General features: G+C 49.8%; 1 protein-coding gene across 14 annotated transcripts in view; it reads left to right on the top strand.

Annotated features, from left to right (window-relative positions):
• GREB1 (growth regulating estrogen receptor binding 1) overlaps nt 1-19,064 on the top strand; it is a 142,745-nt gene that overhangs the window by 71,329 nt on the left and 52,352 nt on the right. For 13 of the 14 annotated variants that reach the window (XM_087437132.1, XM_087437134.1, XM_087437137.1 and 10 more), the window contains 5 exons: nt 9,845-10,027; nt 11,211-11,354; nt 13,169-13,297; nt 17,682-17,795; nt 18,271-18,414. In XM_087437132.1, the coding sequence (XP_087293258.1) occupies nt 9,845-10,027; nt 11,211-11,354; nt 13,169-13,297; nt 17,682-17,795; nt 18,271-18,414 (714 nt within the window). Of the gene's footprint in view, nt 1-9,076; nt 9,761-9,844; nt 10,028-11,210; nt 11,355-13,168; nt 13,298-17,681; nt 17,796-18,270; nt 18,415-19,064 lie in introns of those variants that run through there. The other variant, XM_087437140.1, reaches the window with a different exon arrangement.

The following is a 19,064-nucleotide window of genomic DNA, read 5'->3' as shown; positions in this document are numbered from 1 at the left end:
ATGAGACAGAAGGAGAATAAGGCTGAGTGTGTGTTCCTGCCTCCAGAACATTCATACCCTGATAACTGCTGGGTACCCTCCATCCATTCTCTCCCTTGGTTTACCTCTCACCTCTCAAGAGGTGCTCATTATTATCCTGGTTTTATAGGTGGGCTTGGACCTGTTAATGGACTTTCCCAAGGGCACGCGAGTACAGGAGCAGAGCCGGGATTCAAACTCAGGTCCTCCTGGCTCCAGATTCTGCCCTAACTCCCGTACCGCATGGTCCTGTATCCTGGTCAAGGTCAGCATGGGGGCAGCCTCGGCTTGATCTGTCAAACCACTGCTGGCCCCTGAAGGCCCGGACTTCAGGGCAGAGTTGAGGCCAAGCCTTACCAAGCCCGGCTCCCGTTCGTTCAGACATTTATTGAGCTCTTACTGTGTGCCAGGCCATTTGCTCATCATACTCCCCCCTGAGTGGAGCAAGATCCGTGGAGCCCAGAGAGCTGGGTTCCAGTCCTGTGTCTGACCACAGGTCGCTGTGGGGCGCCTGGGCCTCAGTCTCCTCAGCCACAAAGTGGGGAGGTGATTTCCACCCGTGCTCCCGGCCTGCAGCAGTCCAGCCCCTTCACCTGGCCTGGTGTCTCCTTTGGAGGAGAACTGGGCAGGCAGAAGGGTTGGTAACCATCTGTCTATTTCAGGCATAACATCAGGAACAGTCTTCATTGTAGACGCGAGTTTGAATGTGAGAGTTTATGGGAAAAACTTCTAGGTTAAAAAACCCCCCACAGTTTCTTCTGCACTTTCCATGTGTACCAACCTTTGAACCTCCAGTTTTATGCTTGATACGCCCCCAAAGCTGAGTAGGTGAATGCACTTCAGTGGATATTTGAGCACCTTTTCTCTCTGAGGCACTGTGCGCAGGACGGAAGGGTGGAGAAAGGGAGGGAGCGAGAATTGACCCAGAGAAGAAAAAGAAAATGTTCCTGCCATGAGGGCAGGGGGTCCACCGCCTGTGTAAACTCTGAAACAAGGCAGATGAATGCTGACTGGGGGATGGACTCAACTCTGGGACAATGACCAGGGACAGAGAAAGTTCTAGCCAAGTCTGTCTTTAGGCAGGTCCCCCGATGGGCTTATTGAAAACAAGATAATCCTAGAAAATTCACTCCACCGGAGAAGCTCCCGGAGTCCTTCCATCTCAGATTTAATTTGCTTATCAGGGCCGCTCAGGATGGAACCTGGTGGAAGATGGCCTGGTGACGTGGTTAGCGTTTGATCTGGTGGTGGCCGGGGTTTGCCTGAGTCCCACCACTTTGTGACCGTAAAGGAATTGCGAGGGTAGTAAATCAAGGAGGTTCTGTGTCTTGAAATGTGGAGACAGGAATCTTCCAGTTTATTCACCACCAGCCCCATAACGGCTTCGGCTCCTCAGGTGGCGAGTGCAGAGGAAGTGGTGTCTTTGTTAATTGCTCGCCAAAAAGCCCTCAGAGGTGGGTAGCAGGGCCGGCTGGCAATAACTGATGCTTTCTTCTTTCAGAATAACTTGATGCTCTCAGCTTGCACACTTAACACTGTTTAGGTTTCCTGCAATTAACTCTGATGGCTGCACAGGACAAGTGGCCCTGCAGCCCTCTGGGGGCCGGGCCTGGGCGCTTTTTAGTGACCTATAAAACGGAAGCTGTGAGGGGGCCGGCCCCGTGGCTTAGCGGTTAAGTGCGTGCTCTCCGCTGCCGGCGGCCCGGGTTCGGATCCCGGGTGCGCACCGAGGCACCACTCCTCCAGCCATGCTGAGGCCGCATCCCACATACAGCAACTAGAAGGATGTGCAGCTATGACAGACAACTATGTACTGGGGCTTTGGGGGAAAAATAAATAAATAAAATCTTTAAAAAAAAAAAAAAAAAAAAAAAACGGAAGCTGTGGAATATCTTGGGGGGAGGCAGCAGCTTTACGTGCACCCCCATAGTTTATCATGAAGGGCATCTTGTTTAGTGCCTTTCCATCAATCAGACTGAGAAAGCTGGAAGATTCAACTCTAGGTGTGTGTTTCAGTTTTATGATGGTGCTTCGTCTAAATTGGCTGATAGCTAAGACGTAAGAGAAGAAAACATTTAGCTGGGATGTTCATTTCTCAGATGGGAGTAAATGAGTCCTGTGATCATTCAGCAGGCACATAATTACACATTTATTGAATGTAGCATCCCCACTGAAGGTCACCTTAAGCTCGGCCTAGGGTCCCAAAGCCAACTGGTCCTCTCCTGGGAGCTCAGCATCTGGTGGGAGAACACAGGCCAACAGACTCTGGTCAGAGATCCACAGCGAACGACCGCAGAAATAAAGGTTAGGCTCCATCTCCGTGCCGCATGCTACAGCCGAGGGTTAAAGAGCTGTGGGGATGCTGAAGGGGGCACCATCTCCCGGTGATGGGACAGGTGTCTCGGAGGATGTGGCGTTGAGTTGGGCCCTGAAAAAGGAGTGGAATTTTGCCAGTTGGAGAACAGCAACAGCAGCAGCAACTGAACACTAACAGCAGCTAGTTCATCCAGCACTTATCATGTGCCAGAAACTGTTCTCATTAAGTTAACTGATGAGGTGGGTACACCATCTAGCATTTATGTATGAAGAAACAAAGGCACAGAGAGGTTAACTGACTTGCTCAGGGTCACCCAGCTAGTACGTGGCAGGTCCTGAATTTGAACCCAGATGCAACCATGTGCATGAAGGAGCTTGGCATGCTGGAGGAATGGAGGAGCTGGACTCGGGGCCCAGGCTGGAGCAGAGGCTGCGGGGAGGGGTCAGTTGGGTCCCGCTTGGAAAAGTCGGTGGTACCCAGGAAGCCATTTCCGAACTATGGAAGCAGAGAGGAGAGTAGAATAGTGTAATGTATCCATCCTTCGTCTTTAACTGTTACACACACGGGCAGCCTTGTTTCATTTAGAGCCCTTCCCTCTTCTCTACCTCCCCAATTATTATTATTTTTTTGATGTTTTAATGGTTTTTAACATTGTGAAATTTTGGGTTGTGCATTTTTGTTTGTCCATCACCATATATATGACTCCCTTCACCCCTTGTGCCCACCCACCACCTGCCACCCCCACTGCCCCTGGTAACCACAGTACAGTTTTCTCTGTCCATGTGTTGGTTTATATTCCACATATGAGTGAGATCATACAGTGTTTGTCTTTCTCTTTCTGGCTTATTTCACTTAACATAATACGTTTCAGGCCCATCCATGTTGTTGCAAATGGGACGATTTTGTCTTTTTTTATGGCTGAGTAGTATTCCATTGTATATATATACCACATTTTCTTAATCCAGTCGTCAGTCGAGGGACACTTAGGTTGCTTCCACTTCTTGGCTATGGTGAATAATACTGCAATGAACATAGGGGTGCATAAACCTCTTTGGATTGTTGATTTCAGGTTTGTTGGATAGATTCCCAGTAATGGGATGGCTGGGTCATAGGGCATCTTTATTTTTAAGTCTTTGAGGAATCTCCATACCATTTTCCATAGAGGCTGCACCAGTTTGCATTCCCACCAGCTGTGTATGAGGGTTCCTGTTTCTCCACATCCTCTCCAACACTTGTTTTTTGTCTTGGTGATTATAGCCATTCTAATGGGCGTGAGGTGGTATCTTCGTGTTGTTTTGATTTGCATTTCCCTGATGATTAGTGATGTTGAACACCTTTCATGTGCCTATTGGCCATCTGTATATCTTCTTTGGAGAAGTGTCTGTTCATTTCCTCTGCCCATTTTTTGATCGAGTTGTTTGTTTTTTTGTTGTTCAGTTGTGTGAGTTCTTTATATATTATGGAGATCAACCCCTTGTCAGATGTATGTTTTGCAAATATTCTCTCCCAGCTGGTGGGTTCCTCCCCAATTATTTTTAAGCAAATCCCAGACATCATGTCATTTCATCTGTAAATATTTCAGTGTGTATCTCTAAAAGATAAGAGCTTTTTCTTGGAAACCCCAAACCATTATCATATATAGAAAATTTAACAATAATTCCTTAATATTATCAAATATCCAATGTGTTCACGTTTTTCTTATAATTTTTTTTAGAGTTGGTTTTTTGAATCAAGATCCACATGAGATTCTCCCAAAGCATTTGGTTGATATGTCTCTAAGTCTCTCTTAATTTATATGCGCTTCCTTCCTAGTTTTTCCCTTACAGCTATATTTTGAAGAAACATTGGAAGTGTTCAAATAACGTGACTACCACATTTTAATTTATGTTTTAGAAAGATCTCTTGGAGGTCACGTGAATAATTGATTTTTATTGAAAGGGAGAAACTGAGGCAGGGGAAGCAGTTAGGAGCAGGTTATTACGGTGTCCTGGTGGTTACACGTTTCAAACCTCCTAACGTTCTGTCAACCACCCTCGAGTTTGTCCCGTCTCCCCACACCCATCTCCCCTGGCATTTCTGTCTCTTCTGGACTCCTGATACGGCTCCTGTGCTCTCCCTGGGGAGGGCCTCTGTGCTGTGTGCTCATCCCGGTCACTCTTCCCCAGCACACGTAGAAACACAGCAGACAGCAGAGCCTCGGAGTCCTCGGAAGCCCCTTCAGAGACACAGATAGATCATTTCCACACTTGAGTCAGAATTTGGCCAAAATATCAAGGCGGGGGGGCTATGGGCATATTTTTTTCCTCATTTGTTGTTAGGCTACATTTACCTCCACAAATAGGATTATGATGGGACTAACAGGAATCCAAAAATTGAAAAAGAAAAAATTTGCCCAAATCCCACCACCCACAATGAACATCCTATTTAATTTGGCCATTTTCTTTTCCATTCACTCCATGTGGGCTTGAAAACGGTTGTTTCAGCTTGTGTTCACAGCGGAGATGTGATGCTAGACTCTGTTTTTCTCACTTACTGTGCTTTGGTGATCCCGTTTTTATCCCGAGTCACCGCTCATTTCCAGGGACCAGGAGGGTGGCCGTTGAGCTTACCTGGTGTCGCACATGCCGCCTGTGCTGGCTCCTTCCTTGAAAGGAGCACAGAGGCGCCTCTCGAGGTCTGACTTCTTCAAGGGCCAATTTAAGTCCTGCCTCGCCAGGAGGTCCTCGCGGAATTGCCGTCCTGACCGTCTCCTGACCGTCTCCTGTCCTTCTCCCCATTCTTCCTCTGCATGATGTGCCAGAAAGCAAGTGCCAGCCTCGCAGAGAGGTGCGTCCTCTCTCGGAGCTTCAGGCTGGGAAAGGGGGAGTGACTTATGCCCCACCCGCTGCTGTTCGGAGAGTTAAGCGAGCCCCTATGTGAAGCTCCTTACAAACTCTAAGATGCTGCCCCAATTTGAGGAACTGCTGTTATTACTGCCAGTACTTCTGGTTAATACTTATCACTGCCTCAATATGGAGTTAATTATTCATGTTGGTCCCTTCCTCCTAACAGTCAGGGACCATGTACTTCTATCTGTGTCTTCCTCAGAGCCCCTGGGTTAATTCCTAGCAAGTGTTCTTTGAGAGCTCAAAACATATTTGTGCTCAACAATATTTGTCAGATTTGCATTTTGCATGTTAGGTTGACAGCTTAGCCCTGGAGCAGCGGCCTGGACCCAGCCTCCCTGAGCATTAGGTGTATAGTGGGAGGGAGGCACCCACACCCCCAGGAAGGCACGAGGTGGGGGTAGGTGGGCCTGGAGGACTGGTTTATGACCACTTGTGTCTGGAGTGGTGGTATCAGTGAGGCCTCCTTGGACTTGTGGTCCAAGAAGGAAAGATCAGGCACTGGTGGGCACCCACAGCCATGCTAAGGGTTGGGGGGGACCCCCCTCTCTGCAAAGGGAGGAGCCCTAGTGATAAACCTGGGCTTCTTCCAACCAGCCATAAGCCATGTGCTCAGAGACCACCTGCTACATCGGAAGGAGGCACTGTGCATGCTTCAAAGAAGAATCGTATAACTTTGGTTCTGGAAGGAAGCCTGGGACCCATTTAGTCCTCTCCTTCCCTTTCTTGGTTGGGAAACTAAAACCTGGAGAGACTGAGCCACTTCCCCCAATCTCACGGCACTGTGAGGGGCTATGCAGGGTCAGCCTTGAGTCTCCTGACCCCCTGCACTCTCCTTTCTAATACAGCATCCCTGTCTGAGGGAGAGGAAGGAGAAGTGACACTTACTGACCACCTGCTGTGCGCTAGACATGTAGTGGGCCCTTTACCCTCCTAGTGCGCCTTCAAGACGGATTTTTGTGGGGAGACGGCATAGCGGGGAGGTTCAATCCCAACTCCGCTGCTTCCTACCCTCTGCACAAGGGCCAGTTACTTCCCTCTGTGCCTCATCTGTAAACTGCGGCTCCTACGCATTGTTTTACGGGTCTTCACGAGGGCTAAATGAGGATGGTTGTAATGTAAAGTGCTTGGCACCGTGCCTGGCACGTGGTCAGTGTGTAGTAAATGCTCACAGTTGTCATCTTGTTTACAGATGAGGAAGGCGGAGCTCAGAGATGTTGATTAACCTGCCCAAAGTCATATAACTAGCATGGCAGGATTTGAACCCACGTTCCTCTGATTCCCAAGTCTGCGCGTGCTCCACTGTAGTCCAGGGGGATGGAGAGAGGGACAGGAGCTTTCCTTCCAGCAGAGGGGAGAGCCTGGCTCGGTGGCCGGCACGTATAGGCACGCACCCATTCAGGAGGTGCTTGTCAAGCAAATGCTCCCGACTGCAGCTGAAGCAGCTCAGCTGGACCTGCGGGGAGATCGCCTAGTGCAGCTGTGTGTGGTCATGAGCGTCACTTTAGGGAACGTTCCCCGTGGTGTGGTACGCTGAGGGAGTGATTTCTCTCAACTCGGGATATTTGTGCCTGGCAGGAATTTGAGGATTCAGGCCGTATCCCATGTTTCAAGGCCTGTTTTCTGAAGAGGTTGTTACAGACTCCCAAGTCCTAAGGTAGATTTCCGAAGAGAATGGCTTGTTTTGTTCTTCCTTGTGAAAAATTTTATTGCCTTTCAGACAATTTCTTGAAAAATTAGAATTACCTCATATGTTCAGCTGGGGTGGTGTAAAGCATTTCCCCTGTGTCCTGGGGCCGGTTGGTAAGCGGCCTGTGGTTTTCTTGGTCCCCCCCGCCCCCCGCCATGGCCCTGGATCACCTCTCAGAAGAGCAGCTGGTTCTCCTGGCCAGAAAGCTTTTGCCAAAGCAGGTGAGAAGTTTGCTTGCTGGCTCCCTAGACACCTGACCAGGAAGAGCCAGGGTTTCCACTTTAATTTCCGAACCACAGGAGCAGCTCTTTGTGGTTGGTGGTTCCCATCCCTGCTCCTGGAGTGGAGCCCTGGCTCCATAGCCCCCATTTCTTGTGCACTGAAGGCCTGTGATCTGTGTGGCTGTGGCTCAGTGGCAGCACTGGCCTTGGCAAAGGCTCTGAGTGTCCTTGGTCTTGCAGTTCTGTTTCTTGTTCATCCATCTTTTCAACACTCAGAGCCACAATCCCCTCCAGGGAGCTCAGAAGGTTTCTCAGGGCCTTATTCTTAGACGGCAGTTGAGCTGTGTTTATCTCAAGGTTCCCAGGTTGGAATAAATACAAACCTTAGGTTATTACTTCAGAGTCTAAGCAGAAATCTCACTTTCTTTTTTTTTTTCTCCCCCAAAGCCCCAGTAGATAGTTGCATGTCATAGTTGCACATCCTTCTAGTTGCTGTATGTGGGACGCGGCCTCAGCATGGCTGGAGAAGCGGTGTGTCGGTGCGCGCCCGGGATCCGAACCCGGGCCGCCAGCAGCGGAGCGCGTGCACTCAACCGCCAAGCCGCGGGGCCGGCCCCAGAAATCTCACTTTCATAGTTACCTTGTTTCCTCTCCTTCTTCCCTCCTGATATTTATTGACAGTCTACCACGTGCCAGGTACTAGTCTGTGCACATACACGGCCGCATCTCACACCTACACACAATCACACCGTGATCCAGGTCCTTTGGAAGCATGGGGATAGTTATGGGAAAAAAATTACATGAATTTCAACAACTTTAACACTAAGGAAGAAGTTACAAGGACCCTCCGAGCAATGTAAGGAGCTGTAGGGGTTTGGAGAACAGGGAGACCCGGCCCTTCGGGTCAAGGAAGGTTCTGAAGGTGCACGTGTTTGGGCTGGGCATTGAGTGATGGGCAGGAAGCATGCAGGTGGGGCATAAGTGAGGAAGAGTATGAGTCTGGGGGCAGGCGGGTAGTGGGAGTGGGCAGGGGGAGTCCAGTTGGGAATTGGGCGTAGCGGAATGAGGAGCTGGAGATGAGGGTGAGGGGGTTGGGGGCAGCCTTGAATGCCGTGCTTGTGGGTCTAGACGTCATTCTCATGCTAGAATTGAAGGCATCACTTTCTGTATCTACTTTGGACTATTAGCCTCTCCGTTTCTCAGGTTTCCCAAAGGAAGGTTTTGCTGTCCTGATTGACTGGTTGTTGTGTCGGTTACACTGAGGGACCCGTCTGGATGACAGAGAAAGGCAAGAGCATCCCTGGTTCTCTGTACCTGTTAGTTCCCTTCCTGTGCCTTTAGAAACAAGTACATATAGAGCACAGTGTTGGACATTTTTCTGGTCCCTTATCTGTTTGCTCTGGTGCAGAGGGGATAGGGTTCTGGAAGGTTAAACCAACCTGTACCTGTCTTGTGGCTACACCATAAGATTTGTCCTTATTTCTGAAGTCTTTGAAGGAGTATTAAATTTGCTTAAAATAAAATAAATCAGAGAATCCAGTGGGTTTCTTCAATGTAAATGCCTCATTTCTCTGTGGAGATGTTTTGAACCTTCAGTAACTGATATTATTTTGAACACTAGCCAGAGGCCACAGAAATCCTCTGTTTAAAAGCAGAGCTTACCCACAGAACTGCATGGGCCTCATGGCCTGAATCAAAATGACCTTTGTAAACTTGTCAGCCCAAGATTATGATAAAATAAATTAGTCTCAGCTTCAGGGTCTCCCTTACCAAAGGACCTTGTACTATAGAAACCAGTCATACCAGTGGGCAGAGCAAGGTCTTAAGGAAGACCTTGAGAATAGTGAGTTTAAACAAGAACGGTCATCAGATAGAACAGCCAAATCATTGCATTTCTCTTATATTAGCTGACAGTTCTAATGAGTACAGTTTGAATAGACATTACAGTTCATAAAGGACTTTTCACACATATTCTCTGGATTTTAATAGTTCACAGGAGGTGGTTTTGTCATTGCCACTGCATAGACAGCCTTCCCAGAGCCTCACAGCTGATGGGAACCTCTGTCAACAACCAGAAAGGCCTGTTCTGGCCTCGGGCAGCAGGACACAGACACCGAGTTAGCCTCATTCTGGCGAAGTGTCTCCACTCCACTGGCTACTAAACCCACAGAATTCACTTGCCACTATCCTGGCTGTGCATTATGGAGCTCTCTCAATTCCTTTTCAGCAACTCATGGGATTGACTGACTTGATTCCAGGATGGAATTTTGGACTCTCAGGAGGTCTCCCAATGTATCCAGTCTCAGTGATCTAATTGCTTTGAGATTCTATAACTGGCCAGCACCAATCACAGGAAATAGGGGCATACCAAATTATTGCAGGTACTTGATCAGTGTAGACTGTTGAATGGGACGGTTCTCGTCCTTTAAAGTTTGCTCTATGTATAGGCTTTAAAATATGCCCCTAAGCAAGTTCAATCTTCCAGGCTTGCCTGGGCCCATCTCTATGACCAAGTCTTCTTGTTTCTTCTTCTGTTGGAGTCAAGGCCGTCCTGATCCCTGGGCCAGCATAAGATGGTGGGCACGTTTGCCCTGCGGAATTCTCTGGTTGGTGGTACAGGACACGAATGGTCAGAGTTTTGATGAATTGTGTATTATTTGAAGAAGACTTGGGAGGTAAGTTGGAGACTTTCATGGTCTGTTTCCTCCTCCAGGTTTCTCTGGGAATTGTGTTGGCTGTGGAAAGAAGGGCTTCTGTTACTTCACGGAATTCTCCAATCACATAAATCTTAAGTTGACCACTCAGCCCAAGAAGCAGAAACACTTGAAGTATTATCTGGTCCGCAACGCACAGGGGGCTCTAACCAAAGGACCTCTCATTTGTTGGAAAGGCTCAGGTGAGCGGTTCAGTCTGAAGCAGGTGGGGTATGTGAAGGGGGTGTGTGTGTGAAGGGGGTGGGGTGTGTGAAGGGGGTGGGGTGTGTGAAAGGGGTATGTGTGTGAAGGGTGGGGTGTGTGTGAGGGGTGGGGTGTATGAAGGGTGTGTGTGTGAAGGGGTGGGGTGTGTGAAGGGTGGGGTGTGTGAAGGGGGTGTGTGTGTGAAGGGGTGGGGTGTGTGAAAGGGGTATGTGTGTGAAGGGGGTGGGGTGTGTGAGGGGTGTGGGGTGTGTGGGGGGGTGTGTTTGTGAAGAGGGGTGGGGGACATGAAGAGGGTGGGGTGTGTGAGGGGGTGGAGGATGGGAGGAGAGTGGGGTGGGAAGAGGGTTGGGGGTTGGATGCCAGAGGCCCAGCCTCAAGTCCTCACTGGGATACACCTCACTTGACCAGTTGTGAAGGGACGTGTCCTAGAAGGGTTCTCAGCGAGATGACGAGGAGAGCCAGCCTCTTGTCCCTCAGTTATCTGTGTTGGTTCACTTCTGGTCACCTGGCGTCTCCCAGCCAGCTTCTGAGTAGAAGGAAAGGGCTTCAGGAGGGGCTGGCTCCAGCAGTCCTCCTACCCCCTCCCATTGCTCTTTTCCTTCCTCTCTCACTTTCTGACATCATTCAGTAAATATTTCTTGAGCTCCTACTACGTGCCAGTCATCTTCTATGTCTGGGAGGCAGTGGTTCCTCCCCTTGTGGCACCAGTGAAGGGTCTTTGACCACTTGCTGTGACCAAGCACCTCCCAGGTTAGATACGCCACTGGGAGTTAATCTTCCCGACAGGGTGACTTAAGGGATAGAGGAAGGCATTGGCCATTCCTTTACCTTTGAGAAGTGCTCTGTTCTTTCCGTGGACTTTAAGGGCAGTGATTGGATGACTCATTTGTATCATCTGTTTCTCTTTTTTCCTCAAATTCTCAATATTGCTCCCACTCCTGACAATCACACGGCTCCCCCTGCCCTTGGCGTGGAGCGCTGGGGGTAGTTGTACCCCCTCCTCACCCGGCTACACTGAAGCAAAGAGTAGGATGGTCTTGGCATTGTTACAGCTAGCTACGTGTCTGGCTCTCCTGTAGGACAAATTCCAGTCCAGGAGCTCATTTCGTAACTGTTGGGGAGTAGTGAACTGGTTTTCACCCAGGCATCTTGCCCCCTTAGAGTTCAGAAGCCGGCAGACCCCCGCCAGTACTTGTTCCAGTTCTCTCTTCCCGCCATTGGAGAGCTCCGGGCCTCTGGCGACCTTCTCCAGCGAGCCCATTCCTGGAACGAACCCGAGCGTCCCGATGGGAGCCCAGCAGGCAGGTGAGGCGATGGAGAAGCACCAAGGAGCTCCGTCCACAGGCCTGGTGTGCCACCAGCACGGCTGCTTGATTCTGCACCACACGTTCTGCAAGATAAATCAGGGGCATGCTCTGTATGTTCTCTTTTTCTACAATGCCTTACATTTCATCTTGAGTTTGTAATAGTTTCCAACACAGAATGCTGTTTTTAATTTGGAAAGAGGTTCTGCATCCCTGTTTGCTATGTAACCTGGTCCCCTTGTTGTTGGGATGGTGTCTTGGGGTCCCTCTGCACCCCCCAGTTCATAGGATAGAGCTTGCTCTGTAACGGGCACTAAGTCAGTGCTGGAACTGAATTCCCAGAAGGGCCAGCTAAGACTAGAGAGCACCATTTATCCTGTGCTCAGTGTGCCCCAACTCGATGTATATCTCATGGAATCCTGACAGCCACCCTGTGAGCAGGCTTTAGTTTCCCATTGCGCTGACTGGGAAGTCGAGGCTCATAGTTGGTTGGCTAGGATCTCATGGGCAGTGGGAGGGAGGTGCCAAGATTTGACAGCAGGTATTTCTGGTTCACATGTTTGGTTTGTTGCTTTTCTGAATAGACCCGATAAGCCTGATAGCTGTTATCTCAGGAGAGAGCAGCTTTCTCAAGGACTCTGGAAGGTTGGTTGTTTCCATTCCTCCTGCCCAGAGGGTCTGTAGAGGGGGCCTGAGAGGGGAGCCAGGGCCCTTACCCACCCCACGCCAGCTCATCACATCGATAATGAGAGGTTGTGCCTGGGTTGGGAACATGCTCTCCTCCAGAGGCACTGAGCCTCCCCTTCCATGTGGTATCTGCTGTTGTCCTCACTGTGCCCAGGCTCCCTGGGACCTCTGCCACCATGGCGACTGGAGAGTCCGTGATTTTCACCATCAGTGTACCTGGGTGTAAGTTCCAGCCCTGCCTCCTTCTAGCTGAGCGATTTGGGGCAACTCATTTCAACTCTTTGAATCTCTGTTTCTTCATCTGTAAAGTTGGAGAACATTTTTTCTGTCTTAATTTGCAGGGTGGTTATAAGAATTAAGATTTGGTAATAGCAAATACTTAGTGGATACTGCCTGTCAGGCACTGTTCTCTGCACTTGACCTGTTAACGCATGTCAGCCTCACAGTGGCTTCCTCATTACCCCCTTTTGTGGATGAGAAAGTTGAAGCATTGGGAGGTTAAGTAAGTTAAGTGAGGTTACACAGCCATTCAGCAGCAGAGCTGGGATTCAGACACAAGCCCTCAGGCTTCAGAACCACGCTCTTAACCTCCTCCCATGCTGCCTCACCCAACTGTTGTGCTACTCCCAACTCTGGAGGGCCTTCCGGACCGTTCTGGCTGATGTGGGCGACTTGAGCAGTGCAGTGAGCCTCAGGAGAGCAGAACCCACAGTTGCCCCAGAATTATCCTCAGAGCGGGGGAGCCCCAGGCCCTGTGAGCAGCCTGGACCCAGGCGATTGCACACCTGACAGCTTTCCTGAGCGTGTGCGAGGGTGAGAGGGAAGGTGGAACGGTTGCGGGGCGCTCCTGGAATTCAGGGAGCCCCACTGCCACTCGGGTCCCTCTGGTCCGTCTTCACCCAGGGGGCGCTCGCTGAAGTGGGAGAGTGTGTGTGTGTGTGTGTGTGTGTGTGTGTGTGTGTGTTTTCTCAGTGGAGCAGAATCACTCTGTCAGGAGTTCTGACCTCCCGACATTACTTGTCAGTGAAACGCTGGGTTGTAAAGATGGAAGATAAGTAATTTCCTGCTTGCCGGGTTCACAGAGCACCCTGTGAACTGACCTTGCTCTCTCTCTCTCCTTGTTTTCAGGACCGGCCTCCGATCACCCCTCACTGACCGCTGCCGTGGGTCCAGCTGTTTTCAATGGCAGAGATTCCGCAAAGCACCCACAGCTGGTGAAGAACAACCTCTCGGCCGTGCCGCGGCCCTCGGCGTTAGGTGGCCTGCCTCTCCGGGGGTCTTTTCTCTGGGCTGAGGTGTTGGGGGGGACGTGGGAGCTACCATGCAGGAGCCACCAAGCCTCCTGGGGTCACAGTGGCTTGGAATGCGAGTCAGGCCAGGTCAGCAGGTGCCTCCTGAGTCGGCGGGGCTGTGCCCAGGCCCTGGTGCTGGGTGGGGGTTGTGGCTTCGGCCACACGTGTGTCTGCTGAGAAGCTGTAGGAACCTGTTGTGAGGCAGGTGACCTGTCTCATTGTGGGCCATGCATCAGGAGGGCTATAGAGTTCTGGAGAAATAGGGGGCAATGTGGTGTCATGGGAAGAATGTGGGTTCCAGAATCAGATAACTATGAATCCAAAACCCAACTCTGCCCCTTATTAGTCGATGGATCTTGGACAAGTCTTCTGGCTAAATGTTCCCTCATCTGGAAATAAGAAGTCTGCTCTGAGGGCTGTTGAGAGGATCAGATGAGGTGCTGTATGGAAATTCAGGGCACACCTGGCAGCCCACTAAGGAGCACCATTATTGCCACCCACATCAGCATCATCATTGAGCTGGTCTCTTCAGGGAGGGCTTCCTGGTGAAGGTGACAACTGAGCTGCAGCTTACAGTTGGGGAAACATTAATTAGAGATGATATGGGAAGAAGAGGGATGAGGAGGTGAGGATCCAAAAGAGAAAGAGATGTGTGAAGGGGTTAAGCAGACCGCCTGCTAGAGAGGAGGTTGAGGGTTGAGGAAGAGTTGGAGAGGCAGGGCAGCCGGGCCCAGCTCTCTGACTCTCAGTTCAGTGCTCTCCTCTCCATGCTCACCCAGGGCCATTTAAGAAGCTGGTCTTCTCTCTCTCCTTCCTCCTTCATGCACACAGCCAAACGGAATTTTAGGATCCAAAACTATCAGACTGGCAGAGCCTTAGCAACTGTCTGGTCAAACACTGTTTTGTGGAGGAGGAAAGTGAGGCCCAGAGAGGCCGCCCAGGCCTAGAGTCCAGGCTTCCCTGCTTCCATTACACGGCCAGTGGAGGATGACTTCCCTGGTGGAAATCTTGTGAACTCTGCCTCTTAGTTGGAGGAACAATGTATTTTCTGAATTGAATCTGAGACTTCCCAGTCCTCACTGGCATGTCCATTCTGGAGTCTGAGGTCAAGCCTTTGTCACTCCCCCAGCGTGAGGAACCCCAGACAGGTGCCCTCTTTTCTTCCTATGACTGTTTTCTTCTCGGCTAGGTGCCAAATTTTGGGGTGGCCTTGTGTCTGAGGAGCTGGGCCTCTGGGGATGGTGATGGGAGGCCTGTGCTGTTGATGCCTCCCTTCCCTGCTCTGAGGTCTGTGCAGTCCAGCCTTGACCCCAAACAGGAGGGAATGAGGGCCTCCGTTGGCCTGTGAAGTTGGCTCTAGGAAGCCAGGCTGGGGAGCCCCCTTCTGTGGTGGATGAACACATTTCCCTTGGAGGGGTGTGGGAAATAGCTCCCAGTTCCTGAGCATGGCACTTAAGCCCTCTGGAATATGACCCCAAGAAACCCGTTGAACCTCACTCATTCCATGCTGTTTCTGTTCAAGAATTCCTTGCTCTGGCTGCACTAGACAGTTCAGTGCCCTCCTCCTCCTGTCTCCACACCCTGGTCATTCATCTGTGCTCTTGAAGAGCTTTCCCCACTCACCTGCTGAACCTGCTTTGCTCAGGTGTCACCTCCTCCCTGCGACCCCCACGTGTCAGAGCCTCTGTTCCACGGCCATTTGTGTCTGTTGGGTGGTGAAGTTCCTGAGAGCAGGTTGGTTGTCATATGATTCCCTGAGCCTTGGCACCCGGCTGCCACGGAGCCCGCCACAGAGGGGCTCATCAGACACTGGCTGAATAGAGCTGCATTAAGAGCACAGCTGAAGAGTCTGAGGTCCTGCGCCTGCCTTCCTTCGCTGGGGAGAGCTGAAATCAATTTTAAGAAACCGATCTGAAACTACAAGGAGTGTTTCATGAGGGCTGAGGACCCTAGCTCAGTGGTTCTCAATGGAAAAGTGCTGCCCCTGCTTGGGGGCTGGAGAGGGTGGTGGTAGAGAATGTGCAGGATCCTTTTTTGGTTTTCCCCACTTTGGTGGGGGGTGGGGGCGGTCACAGCACTAAGCATCCTGCAATGAGTGGGCTACATAATGAAGAACTGTCTCACTCAAAACGCCAAATAGTGGCCCCCCCCCAGACACTGTAAGAAGTAGTTGGTCCACATTGGTACCACAGGGGCAGCTCTTGGCATCATTTTGGGAGGTTCATGAGCTTAGAGGCCACTTAGGGGCAGTTAGGGTTAGCTTCCCAAAGGGAGAAAGTATCTGTAGATCTTCCATCCTTAGCGCCAAGGCCCAGTCTGCCTTTTGGTGGTTTCATATGGATTTTAGAGGAGCTGGTGTCTTCGTCTTTGTGGGAGCTCTTTCACTGGCACATGGGGACAGACTGTTAGCGAACCAAGTGGGCTTGCCCTGATGAGTTAAATAAGACTCTACACCAGTGGAAGTTGTCTCACAAAGTAAAGTGTATTTGCAGCAAATAGGAGGCCATGAGGAATCATTTCCAAAGTCATGGCCTCCCCGAACAAAGGGAAGCAGGAACTTTTATTTGGTTGGGGAATGAATATTCAAAAGGGAGAGGCGGGTATTCGCTTGCACAGGCTCAGTTGGAGAACATGCTTCCATATAATAAGGCCTAAGCTCCTCCTGGAGAGATCTTTGCATTAAAAATAAGGCAAAGGTCATGAGCATAGCTCTTGTGGTGAGGCTTGGTCAGTTTCAGGATGGTTGGTGTTTACATCTCCTTAACATACAAAGGGAAAAGAAACAACTTCAGCTAATTGCTTCCAAACCCACCTTTGGGTTTCTCAAGGTACCCAGTTGTGACAAGATGTGGTCTGAACAGAACAAGGATAACAGTAGCTGCCTCAGAGGTTGTGAGAGGGTCGAAAGAGCCCACCTGTTTGAAAGCTCTTAGTAAACGTAGTATTTTGTTTTTAACTCTTTATTCACTTTAATTTTCAATCAGTCTAAAGAAGAGGTGAAAATAATTTTGGATTCCTTTTAAGAGCCTCCAAAGCACATAATTCTCAAACTGCAGCACTGAGTGAGCATAGCCAGGGGTGCTTGTGAACCTTTGTGTTCGTTACTCTCATCTCCAGAGATCTGATTTTGTAGGTCGAGGTGGGGCCCAGGAGTGGACACTTTTGACAAGTCCCTGCTGGTTCTGTCCAGTTCCTTCTGAGGACAAACTTAGAGAAATGTTGCTCTAAACGGTGGTTCTTAACCCTGATTGTGCCCTGGAATCATCAGGGAGCTCGGGGGTCATCAGGATGCCTGGGCCCCACCCCGATGCTGGGGTTCTAGTGTACTTGGGATGGGGTTACATCCAGGCATAGAGAATTATAAGTTTCCCAGATGAGTTTAATGTGCAGTCACCGTTGAACATGTAGCTCTAAGTGTAGGGGGAGTTTTGTGTCAGATTGGTCAAAAAAATATGGTAACCAATTCTTGGTATTTTGAATAATCCACAAACATAGCATGAGTCATGCACATGCTGTTATCTAGAGTGGGCGGGGATGACTCATCAACAGCAGTGGGTACCAGCTTCTGTTCTCTTGATGTTTTTTGTCTGAAATGAGCTTTCAGGGCTAGGAGGGGGAGAGGAGCACGGGTGGATCAGTACTGCCCCCAAGTGGTGAAACTGTGGTGAAACTTGTCTACAGAAACACATATTAATATATTGGAATCTGTAGATGGAGATGATCATGGTGATGATGTGGGTTTTGGTGGCTACCATTTATTGGACTCAAACTCTGTGCTTTACATATGTTCTCTTTAGTCTCAATTAAACCAACTTTCAGAGTAGGTTTTATTTTCCCATTTTAAAGATGAAGGAGTTGGGGGCTGGTTCGGGGGTGTAGTGGTTAAGTGCGCGCGCTCCACTGCGGCGGCCCAAGGGTTAGCAGGTTCGGATCCTGGGTGCGCACCGACGCACTGCCTGTCAAGCCATGCTGTGGCGGCGTCCCATATATAAAGTAGAGGAGGATGAGCATGGATGTTAGCCCAGGGCCAGTCTTCCTCGGCAAATAGAGGATGATTGGCATGGATGTTAGCTCAGGGCCAGTGTTCCTCACAAAATAATAAAAAAAAAAAGATGAAGGAGCGACGGCTCAGAGACAGCTCAGATTCTTGCACAACTTTAGAATGAAACATTTCCGAAGATTGACAGGATATTTCCTTATGCCTAGACACTTTGCTAGATGCTAAAAGCCATTGTAAAACTGTGATTTTAAAAATATATATAGCAACTAAGTATACTCCAAGTCAGAAGAATGTTTTATTGAAGCTCATCCCTAGTGACAGCCTAATTTATACTCTGAATGTTGTCTAGGTATCTTATCAAACTCCGGGCCCCCCAAAAAACGCCACAAAGGGTGGTCTCCAGAATCTCCATCAGCTACAGACAGTAGCTACCCCCAGGGTGGTGGGAACAGAGCTAAGTATGGTAAGTGCCAACAGCTTTGCCAAAAATCCAACACTCAGGTGCTAGTGGTGGTGGTGTGTGTGCGTGTGTGTGTGTGTGTGCGTGTCATTTGTGTGTATTGGTGAGGAAGTTCTAGGGAGCCAACTTTGGGATAACAAAAGGATCTCTTTCTCTTATGTTAGACTTGCTTAACAAAGCCCAGGATCCCTGTACAGTAGGGAGTTCCCTGGTCCTAAAGGAATTTAAAAAGGGGCTTGCCTGTCACTTGGCAGGGATATAGAAGAGGAGGAGACTGGGTTGTTTGGTGGGGAAAGTTGGACTGAGTGTCCTTGAAGATGCTTTCGACCTCAGGAGTCTGTGATTCCAAGACTTGGGTGCTCCCGTAAGGGGGGTAAGGGTCAAGTTGTAGCAGATTTGTTGGCTGGCCTGAGGTCAGGTCTGCTGGAGATGGATGCCCAGTCTCACGTGTCTTCCTAATGCTTTGGCATGTTCCTAGAGAGTGCAGGCGTGTCCTGCATGCCCCAGGTTGGCTTGGTGGGACCAGCTTCAGTCACCCTTCCCGTTGTGGCCTCTGGAGAACCAGTGTCCGTTCCTGACAACTTGCTGAAAATATGCAAGGCCAAGCCAGTGATATTTAAAGGCAAGTATAGCAAGAGGTGGAGGGAGGGGAGCCTAAAAGAATGCTCTAGAAACAGGCAACACTGCGACCTCATCCCAGTCTGGCTCCAAGCATGTCCTCCTGATAAAACTCTAAAACCTTTCTCAGGGCAGTGAAAGAACTAAGCAGACCATTCTCTGGTGTAGCCCCTGATCAGATGCCAAGAATTATAGAGCTCGTCACGGTTTTCCACAACAAGCCCAAGTGAGATAATTCCGTTGCATGACGTCCATTCGCTTGTTCATTTTCTTTCTTGCATTCACTCACCACCCTCACTGAGCTCCTGGCACGGTAACAGGCCCACTGCTCAGCACCAAGGATTGGAGATGGGTCATCAGCCCCTTGCCGATTTATCAGACCAGGAACCCTGGTCTAGGGGGTTGTCCTGTTGTCACCCTATGCCCCTAGTATTTTGTGACTATGAAATCTGACTTTGGTTGGGCAAAGATAGCCCTGGTCACCAGGTAGAAGCTTAAAACAAAATTAGATTTGATCCGTTTTGTGACGGTAGGCTAACATATGCTATGTGGACATAGATTTTTGACTCAACTAAAGAAATCCCTTTCTTATGATGCGGGAGATCTTGAAATGTGAGGATTTGGCAGGACTTATTTGATGATGGTGCTCACTGG

This window comes from Ceratotherium simum, chromosome 11 (genome assembly GCF_057802395.1).
Source record: "Ceratotherium simum simum isolate JZ-2026a chromosome 11, ASM5780239v1, whole genome shotgun sequence".
NCBI lineage: Eukaryota > Metazoa > Chordata > Mammalia > Perissodactyla > Rhinocerotidae > Ceratotherium > Ceratotherium simum.
This window is presented reverse-complemented; position numbering and strand designations above follow the sequence as displayed.